The sequence below is a fragment of the Musca vetustissima genome, unplaced genomic scaffold (assembly GCF_032173495.1).
Source record: "Musca vetustissima isolate MV318-11 ecotype Yass unplaced genomic scaffold, APGP_CSIRO_Mvet_v1 utg60228, whole genome shotgun sequence".
NCBI classification, from domain to species: domain Eukaryota; kingdom Metazoa; phylum Arthropoda; class Insecta; order Diptera; family Muscidae; genus Musca; species Musca vetustissima.
The window spans coordinates 18,315-29,365 of NW_026880235.1; the positions used below are offsets into that span (position 1 = coordinate 18,315).

At 38.3% G+C, this 11,051-nt stretch overlaps 1 protein-coding gene across 1 annotated transcript; it reads left to right on the forward strand.

The window, feature by feature from the left end:
- The first annotated feature begins 9,518 nt into the window (after window positions 1-9,518).
- Window positions 9,519-10,023, forward strand: LOC133325709 (small ribosomal subunit protein eS10B). Its single transcript, XM_061534432.1, has one exon. It carries the CDS (start codon window positions 9,535-9,537, stop codon window positions 10,006-10,008), a length of 474 nt encoding a protein of 157 aa, XP_061390416.1. The 5' UTR covers window positions 9,519-9,534; the 3' UTR covers window positions 10,009-10,023.
- Window positions 10,024-11,051: the final 1,028 nt, after the last annotated feature.

The window sequence follows — 11,051 nt, forward strand, 5'->3', positions numbered from 1 at the left end:
TCTGGATATGAAAGAGCGTGTGATGACCTGGTCTAACGTCGAAATTCCGTTAAACGTGGGCTACGATGAAAGTACACCCATTAGACGTCTGACTACGGACCATCCAGAGATAATACCGCCCTGTGCCGAAGCAATAATATGGGTACCAATGAATGGAGATTGTGGAGCCGAGAAGTTGTGGGTGGTGGAACCAGCAGAAAACAGATACAGTAACATCCTAATAGCGAATGCCCTGGTGAAAAGCAACGAGGACGGATTGATTCCTGTTAGAGTTTTGAACCTGTCAAACAAGCAAGAGCAAATTTGCCAATTTTCCGAAGTTGGACAATGCACACCAGCTGAAGCTGTAGTTAATTTGGAAACTGGCACCGAAAAGCCAGCAGCCATGGAGAAGAAGCACCTCGACGGCTACATAAAAGAGTGGACACAACAATTATCACCTTCCGAGAGGAACAAGGCTAAGCAGCTATTATGGAAGTATGCCTCTACCTTTGCGTTGACAAAAGAGCACCAAGGAAGAACATCAGTGGTGAAGCATGAAATCAATACAGCAGACGCGCGACCCATTAAACAGCCTCCAAGAAGTGTTCCCCTGGCCAAAAGAGACGAGGTCCAGAAGCTGATAAGTGAAATGGAAAAGAGTGGTGTAATAGAACCATCGTCAAGTCCATGGTGCTCCCCAGTGGTCTTGGTCAAGAAGAAAGACGGAAGCACCCGGTTTTGTGTGGACTACCGAAAGTTAAATGATGTCACCAAGAAAGACAGTTATCCGCTCCCAAGAATCGACGACACATTGGACACATTAGCCGGGACGTCATGGTTCTCCACCCTCGACCTGCAGAGTGGGTACTGGCAAGTAGAGATCGCCGAGAAAGATAAGGAGAAAACAGCGTTTGGCGTTAATGGGGGTCTCTGGCAGTTCAATGTCATGCCATTCGGACTCTGCAACGCCCCGGCTACATTTGAAAGGCTGATGGAGCGTGTGTTAAAAGGGCTGCAGTGGAAGTCATGCCTCATATACCTGGATGACATCATAGTCATGGGACGCAACTTCGACGAACACATCAAGAATTTAAAGGATGTTCTTCAGCAGCTTTCGTCTTCAGGCCTCAAGCTGAACCCAAAGAAGTGCAGTCTCTTCCAACGAGAGGTGAAGTTCCTGGGGCATCACGTGACGCCGGAGGGCATATCGACGGATAAGGAGAAAATTCAAGCCGTCAGAGATTGGCCGCAGCCCCGAAATCTCCATGAGCTGCGAAGCTTTCTGGGTCTCTGCACCTACTACCGTCGATTTGTCCCAAATTTTGCCAACATCGCCGCCTGTCTACACCGCTTAACGCAAAAAGGCCAGAGGTTCCAGTGGGGCAACGACCAAGAAGAGGCGTTCAGTAAACTCAAAGACATGCTATGCAGAGCCCCCATTTTGGCATACCCTATACCTGGCGGAAAGTTTGCTCTGGACACAGACGCAAGTGCGTGCGGCATTGGTGGCGTCCTTTCCCAGGAAATCGACGGACAGGAAAAAGTCATCGGGTACTACAGCCGGACATTGTCGAAGCCTGAGAGGAATTACTGTGTGACGAGGAGAGAGCTGCTTGCTGCCCTTGAGAGCGTTAAACACTTCCACAAATACCTATATGGCCAGCATTTCCTGCTGAGGACCGACCACGCTGCTCTCCAATGGTTGCTGCGGTTTAAGAATCCGGAAGGTCAACTAGCCCGTTGGATCGAGAGGCTCCAGAGTTATGATTTCAGAATCGAGCACAGAAAAGGCGGAAAACACGGTAATGCTGATGCCCTGTCTCGTCGGCCATGCAAGGTAGAATGCAGGCATTGCTCAAAGGCTGAGAATAAGGAGAATATCGTTGATGTCCGACTATTGCAGTTTGAGTCGGGTGAAGATTGGTCGACGGAACAACGAAGAGATCCCATTCTGGGCAAAGTAATTTCGGCCATGGAAACGGGCAAGCGACCTAGTCGCAAAGAAATTACCTCCGAAAGCCCTCTTTTAAAATCCTATTGGGCCCAGTGGGACAGTCTACTTATAAAAGATGGCTGCCTATATCGCAAATGGGAAAGTGAGGACGGTAAATCTCACCGGAACTTGATCGTCGTCCCAGACTCCAAAATAAGAGATGTCTTGTCGGAGTTTCACGATGGGCCAAGTGGAGGACATCTTGGCATAGCAAAGACCGCTGAAAAGGTAAAGCAGAGATTCTACTGGGTCGGCTGTCAAAAATCCATTGCCGACTGGATCGCCAATTGTGAAAGGTGCATAAAAGCTAAAGGTCCAACACGGAAGAGTCGAGGCTACATGCAGCAGTATAATTCAGGAGCCCCTTTTGAAAGAATCGCAATGGATGTAGCTGGACCGTTCCCCACAAGCGACTCTGGGAACCGGTATGTCTTAGTGGTCATGGATTACTTCAGTAAATGGCCGGAGGTTTATGCTATCCCAAATCAAGAAGCCAGGACAATTGTGGATGTGTTCAGCAAAAATTGGATTTGTCGCTATGGTGTTCCATCTGAGGTTCATTCCGATCAAGGTAGGAATTTTGAATCAGCGATCTTCAAGGAAATGTGTGACTCCTACGGAATTAAGAAAACCAGAACGACGCCCCTACATCCACAATCAGATGGCATGGTGGAAAGATTCAATCGCACCCTTGAAGAACATCTACGGAAAGTGGTGGACAGTGGCCAACGAGACTGGGATGAGCATATTCCAAAGTTTTTACTGGCTTATAGATCGGCCATTCATGATTCCACATCCCGGACTCCAGCCAAAGTTCTGTTCGGAAATGAATTAAAGCTACCTGGCGATTTGATATTCGGTGCTACCCCAAACCACGATGTGAACCAAGAAGAAGACAGTCAGAACTCTTTTAGTAAAGTCCACGATGCTGTTCGCCATCGAATAAAATTGGTTAGCAACCGCATGAAGGCAAGGTACGATCGAGCGGCAAATACCGATGGGTTCCAAGAAGGGCAACTGGTACTATTGTTCAACCCACAACGAAAGAAAGGACTTTGCCCCAAATTGCAGACGCACTGGGAAGGACCCTACAAGATTGTCACGAAAATAAATGACGTCGTTTATCGCATCCAGAGGAGTGACAGTCCCAGATCGAAGATGAAAGTTGTACATTTGGAGCGGCTGGCCCCCTACGGAACGGGAACTGTGCCTATTCGGGACGAACAGGCTTAAGCGGGGGGCAATGTTACGAATATAACTATAGATTTAAGTTAATTTAGATGAATTCCGTTAATTTAAGAATTTGAATTGTAACGTAAATTTCTACTACGCAGTTTATTTGAATAACTTCACAACAACAACCACTGCATAGATTTTTCTACATCCTTCCATTTCCTCTTTCATTTTCTATTTTGTTATTGTCGTACAATTCTTGTTAAACGTCATTCCTCTTTCTTTGTTATTCCCTCGCCTGTATATGTGTTGTTGTTATTCCTCTTTCTTTGTTATTCCCTCGCCTGTATATGTGTTGTTGTTATTGTAAGTTTGTTTACTCAAGTTTGTTGTTGTTATTGTTACTCAATGTGTTTGTTGCATTGGTAGATTGTTCGTGATCTAGGTGTTACCAGATCGTCTAGAAACTTCTGTAGCGACAGGCAGGGCTCATATAAATAGAGGGAATGGAAAGGCAGTGAGTCAGTTGTGAATCAGATCGCGAATTGAAACCGTCGTGTAAAGTAAAGTGCAAAGTAAAGTTGTGTGAATAAAATCATTGTAATAATCGTAATCAGAAAGAACCCGCGTTTTATTTGGTACGAATTGTATCGGGAAATAAAACAACGTCTACACGGGATTTAGTAAAATCCAAGAACGTAACAATATGAACGCGTTTTGAGAGAAAAAATAGAAAATCAATTCACCATAGAACCAATTTCCAGCTATCAATTCGGTTTCAAAAAACATCATTCAACTCAGCATGCATTGTTAAAATTCCACAATGATATAACCTCGAACCTCAGGAATCAAGTTTGTACCGTGGCCATCTCTCTGGATATCGAGAAAGCGTTCGATTCCGTTTCGCATAGTGGAATTCTATATAAACTGATTGACCTTGGACTTGATCCTTATATCATAAAAATATTGCAAAGTTTTTTCCATAACAGATCCTTTGCAGTCAAAATTAAAGAGGCTTCTTCTTCGAGCGGTTACATATACAGTGGAGTACCTCAGGGTAGCGTACTGGCCCCATTTTTGTTTAATCTATTCCTTTATGATTTCCCACATAACAACGAAGATTCGCAAGCCATACTTTACGCTGATGACTGTCTAATCTACGCACATAATTCGTCGCCATCTGTAGCACTAAATAAAGCAGCGCAACATCTCGCCCGCATCGACAGCTACTACAAAACTTGGGGAATACAAATAAATGCCTCTAAAAGCTCAGCAATTTGTCTGCGTAATGCCTCAGGTAAATGTCCGAGATATGTCGTCCCGCAGAGTAAACTCCTACATTTGTCGCTTAATGGAACTGATATTCCATTTACACCAAGTCTAAAGTATTTGGGTGTAAGTTTTAACAATCTTATGAAATTTAATACTCACGTCCGTACAATATTACAAAAAGCAAAACGTGTAGCTGGACGTCTATCAATTCTATTCAGAAACAAATATTTACCGCAGAGTACAAAACTTCTCTTATATAAAGTGGCCATAAGATCAATTATTTTATATGGACTTCCCATTTGGTTCACTATCTCTCCTACTGTGGCCAAAGAAGTGGAGATATTTGAACGTTATATCCTACGTAAATGTATAAATCAACATTACGAAAACCCGACAAAGAAGTTTTCAAACACTCACATTTATGGTAAAGCTGGAGTCCAACCTTTCTGCCAACACGCATTCTATCTCTTAAAGAAGTTTGTAGATGGGCTAGAGTCACACGAAAATCCTATTATCAACTCTATATATGAAACGGAAAAACACGTATCTTGGTCAAATTCAACATATTTATCTGCCATTGGCATTATCAACGAAAGCCTCGACATTGATCCAGACAATTGTAATGTACCTGATTTTTATAAGCCAACACAAAGAACACAAAGAGCCCACAGAGGCTAAACATTATAAACATATATATTTATATTTATAAAATTATATTTATAAATTCAATTTTTGAGTTATGCTCTTTCGTTTTAATTTATGTGTTTTGTTTTGACATATATTTTCTAAACACCATCTGTGATATTTACACATACATACTTTTTTTACCATATGTTCATCTAACATACTCGCTGTTTGATAAAGATATTAACAGTCTCTTGTTATCTCTTTTTAATTGTTATGTATTTTTAAGTAATTTATTATCTACAGACACACACGCTCTGTTAAAAAATGTTAAGGCCGTGAGCAAGCCTTGCTCTTCATTCATTTTGCACGTACGCATTTCCGTATATTCATTTTAAGCATGTAGCATCAATGCATTTAATTATTGGATTAGAATAAGACAAATATAGTTCTAAATTATCATGTCATCATTTTACTTTACATTAACCATGTTATCGAAATAAGAAGAAGACTCAATAAAAAATTTACTTACTTACTTACATGGTATTCATACATGGCATTAAACAAGCATAATTTGGGCAAGAGTGTAATTCAAAAGTGATAGTGTGTACACCGCTTAACATATGTCATCGAGTGCTTGTGGGTACTCGGTTTTATAAACAAAATATGGACAAAACGGATTTGTCTGTGCGTCACACTTTTTAATTTCATAAAGAACTTATTATTCTTTTTATTAAATTAGTTATTTCAATTTATTTAATTTAAATTTTACAACAAATGGGACATGATCTGGAAAAATTAAACCAATTTTACCGCAACTACGATGCATTTATCATTGGAGGTGATTTGAATTCGAAAAGCATATCGTGGGGAGATTTTTCCGACAACAGCAACGGAAAAGTACTCCAAATCTGGTTAGATGATAATTGTTTAGAAGTTACCCGACTTTGTGCTTCTTCGCCTTCCTATCCAAACGGACCATCGTTTCTTGACCATTTCCTAGTGAGTTCAAATGTGATAAATAGAATGGCTTTAAATTTTAATTTGGAAACACTGCCATCTTTTTCCGACCATTACCCAGTCAAATTATCTCTACAGCTGGACAGCCTTGATCTAATATTAGACACTCCAAGAAGTTTCACTTCATATAGAAACACCGATTGGAACAGATTCCGCTTAGATCTGGATTCAGCTTCAAGGCAAATAATGCCTCCCCACAATAGAAATCTGCAAAACCAAGAAATTGATGATATAGTCAAAAAATTTAATGAAGCTTTCACTTCAATCCACGAAACTCATTCTCAGCAGCTTACATTACATAATGGTAAATTCCCTCTTTCTGAAAAGAGCAAAAAATTGTACAAACTGAAACATAATTGGCAAAAAGAACTAAAAAACATATTTCATCGTAACGGAAATAGATCAAGCCCCGAATACAGGATTCTTTCCAAACAAATTCAACTGCTTAAGATCATAATAAAGGAATCAGTAAACATTGAACAAGCTCAAATATTAAACAGCAAAATGAAAAATATAAAACCGGGTCCAACAGCATTCAAGGAAATCTTCCAAATAGTTGGAAAAAATAAAGCACCGTTTTGCCATAGCATTACTCATAATAACGACACTATAACAGCCCCTTCTGTCATAGCTGAAGAGTTTAAAAACTATTATTCATCGATATTTATACACAGAACTCCAGAGCGTCCAGTCGTTGATCTTGAAACGAAAATTGATAATTTCATGTCTTCAGTACCTCGTCATATTTTCTCTTTTGATGAACATTTTAATGCTCTAAACAATGATGACACATGGCATTTCACAAGCGCTGAAAACATTAAAAGAATAATAGCATCAATAAATCGCAAAAAGTCAAGTGGAGTTGATGGAATTTCAAATTTTATTATTCGAAAATTTCCAGACACAACAATCAGGTTACTCACATGTTTATTTAATCAATGCATTAATAATGGCTATTTTCCCTCTGACTGGAAAACAGCGAAGATTATTCCAATCAAGAAAAAAACAAGCAGTGAAACAGTATCCGAATTCCGTCCGATTTCTCTCTTGTCCAATATAGGAAAAATATATGAACGCGTTTTGAGAGAAAAAATAGAAAATCAATTCACCATAGAACCAATTTCCAGCTATCAATTCGGTTTCAAAAAACATCATTCAACTCAGCATGCATTGTTAAAATTCCACAATGATATAACCTCGAACCTCAGGAATCAAGTTTGTACCGTGGCCATCTCTCTGGATATCGAGAAAGCGTTCGATTCCGTTTCGCATAGTGGAATTCTATATAAACTGATTGACCTTGGACTTGATCCTTATATCATAAAAATATTGCAAAGTTTTTTCCATAACAGATCCTTTGCAGTCAAAATTAAAGAGGCTTCTTCTTCGAGCGGTTACATATACAGTGGAGTACCTCAGGGTAGCGTACTGGCCCCATTTTTGTTTAATCTATTCCTTTATGATTTCCCACATAACAACGAAGATTCGCAAGCCATACTTTACGCTGATGACTGTCTAATCTACGCACATAATTCGTCGCCATCTGTAGCACTAAATAAAGCAGCGCAACATCTCGCCCGCATCGACAGCTACTACAAAACTTGGGGAATACAAATAAATGCCTCTAAAAGCTCAGCAATTTGTCTGCGTAATGCCTCAGGTAAATGTCCGAGATATGTCGTCCCGCAGAGTAAACTCCTACATTTGTCGCTTAATGGAACTGATATTCCATTTACACCAAGTCTAAAGTATTTGGGTGTAAGTTTTAACAATCTTATGAAATTTAATACTCACGTCCGTACAATATTACAAAAAGCAAAACGTGTAGCTGGACGTCTATCAATTCTATTCAGAAACAAATATTTACCGCAGAGTACAAAACTTCTCTTATATAAAGTGGCCATAAGATCAATTATTTTATATGGACTTCCCATTTGGTTCACTATCTCTCCTACTGTGGCCAAAGAAGTGGAGATATTTGAACGTTATATCCTACGTAAATGTATAAATCAACATTACGAAAACCCGACAAAGAAGTTTTCAAACACTCACATTTATGGTAAAGCTGGAGTCCAACCTTTCTGCCAACACGCATTCTATCTCTTAAAGAAGTTTGTAGATGGGCTAGAGTCACACGAAAATCCTATTATCAACTCTATATATGAAACGGAAAAACACGTATCTTGGTCAAATTCAACATATTTATCTGCCATTGGCATTATCAACGAAAGCCTCGACATTGATCCAGACAATTGTAATGTACCTGATTTTTATAAGCCAACACAAAGAACACAAAGAGCCCACAGAGGCTAAACATTATAAACATATATATTTATATTTATAAAATTATATTTATAAATTCAATTTTTGAGTTATGCTCTTTCGTTTTAATTTATGTGTTTTGTTTTGACATATATTTTCTAAACACCATCTGTGATATTTACACATACATACTTTTTTTACCATATGTTCATCTAACATACTCGCTGTTTGATAAAGATATTAACAGTCTCTTGTTATCTCTTTTAATTGTTATGTATTTTTAAGTAATTTATTATCTACAGACACACACGCTCTGTTAAAAAATGTTAAGGCCGTGAGCAAGCCTTGCTCTTCATTCATTTTGCACGTACGCATTTCCGTATATTCATTTTAAGCATGTAGCATCAATGCATTTAATTATTGGATTAGAATAAGACAAATATAGTTCTAAATTATCATGTCATCATTTTACTTTACATTAACCATGTTATCGAAATAAGAAGAAGACTCAATAAAAAATTTACTTACTTACTTACATGGTATTCATACATGGCATTAAACAAGCATAATTTGGGCAAGAGTGTAATTCAAAAGTGATAGTGTGTACACCGCTTAACATATGTCATCGAGTGCTTGTGGGTACTCGGTTTTATAAACAAAATATGGACAAAACGGATTTGTCTGTGCGTCACACTTTTTAATTTCATAAAGAACTTATTATTCTTTTTATTAAATTAGTTATTTCAATTTATTTAATTTAAATTTTAACTTAATTCAATTACATTATGCCATCATCCACAGATTCTGACATATCTGAATATGTGGCTACCTAATATGATAAATGTCGATTAATCGATTAGTCGAAAGTCGACTTCCGTATACCTACACAATGACAGCTGTCAACTCGATTTTCCTTTCTTTCCGGTGACTGCTCCATTAAAGACGCCAAGTATGTAAAATTCCGTAAAAAAATCTTTAAAAATATATGCAATCATAAATTAAAATATGTGAAACTAATAATAAAGCAGAAAATAGTGAAAGACTAAACTTTTTCGAATATGTTTGGTGTCCCCGACCAACGTTAGTTTGACGAAAAACAATAGTTTACATATCTGATTTGTGATTAATGATGTTTACCAAGTGCAAATTTCTAAAATTTCTAAATGAGAATTCAACTAATTGCGTGTGTGTGTATTTTTCTTTGCAGGATGTTTATGCCAAAGGCTCATCGCGTTGCTATCTACGAATACCTCTTCAAAGAGGGTGTTATCGTAGCCAAAAAAGATACCCATGCCCCCAAGCACCCTGAACTTGAGAGCATCCCCAACTTGCATGTCATCAAAACAATGCAGTCCCTCCACTCCCGTGGCTTGGTCAAGGAACAATTCGCCTGGAGACATTACTACTGGTACTTGACCAATGAGGGCATTGAATTCTTGCGCAGTTACTTGCACTTGCCCCCAGAAATCGTTCCCGCCACACTCAAGCGTCCCACCAGACCCGAAACTGTACGTCCCCGCCCAGCTGCTGCCGGTCAGCGTACTGCTGATGCCAGCAAAACTGGTGAAGATCGTTCTGCCTACAGACGTGCTCCTGGTGGCGCTGACAAGAAGGGTGATGTTGGCCCTGGTGCTGGTGATGTTGAATTCCGTGGTGGTTTCGGTCGTGGCCGTCCCCAATAAACAACTCAACTAGTGGACACTTGGTGATGTATTCGTCACCGGGCTAGATGTAAATCTTTTTAATTTCGTAAAAAGATATGTTTTCTATTTTAAATGAAAAGAAAAAACAACAAAATACACAAAAGATAAAAATCTAAAATCCAAAACACTGAAACTACTTTTTGTTGTTCATCAATTAATACGAAGGCGAAGGTTTGACAGTGGAAGCTGATTTGAAAAAAGAAAATGCATTATAAAGTGGGATAATTTTGATTGTGCAAAAAAAAGTGCAAATAATTTGGTGCCAATATTTAGTGAAAATTGCTCAGAATGTAAACAAAACATTTAAGTCATTCATTATCTGCAGATTGCATCAAATACCAATTAAGATACTAGAGTGCAAATGAAATTGTATATTGGTGGAAATATGAATCTCTTTGCCATTAAAGTCAAAACTCAATTGTGAACATAATTTTAAACCAATTCCTTATACCCACAATCCATTCCAATATAATCCTGTGGAAGATGTATTATCGATAATACAAGTGTTAACATTTGACGAGAAGTTCGAGAACATTTCATTAAATTTTCTAAAATTTTGAAACTTCCACGGTTGTCATTGCGTTTTAACTTTTTAATTGACAGAAGTTCCGTAAATCAATATTTAAAATTTCCCATCATATATTGAAGTTAATAGAATGTTGTGATGGTTGTACGCCTTTGGAAGATTGCAGTATAAATAAATTTTAATCGGAATAAAAATTCAAAAACTTAGCTTACAACTTGCTAGCTATCTCCGGTTTATTTCAAACATAATAAGGCTGTTCCAGAACTGCAAGAATCGACTAGATTTTACTATTTTTAGGAAGAATTATTTTAATATGGTTTACTATCAATATTGCAAATAGAGGAACAGAATCTGTAAGAAGGTCTTATTAATCGAAATCGTTTGCCCTTTATAAATTTAAAAGTTGTAACACATTTTTTAATGCGGAAACGGATTGCAGACAGCTATTTTTACAAATATCAAGAATATTTTTTTTGGGTACAATTAATAAATGGGT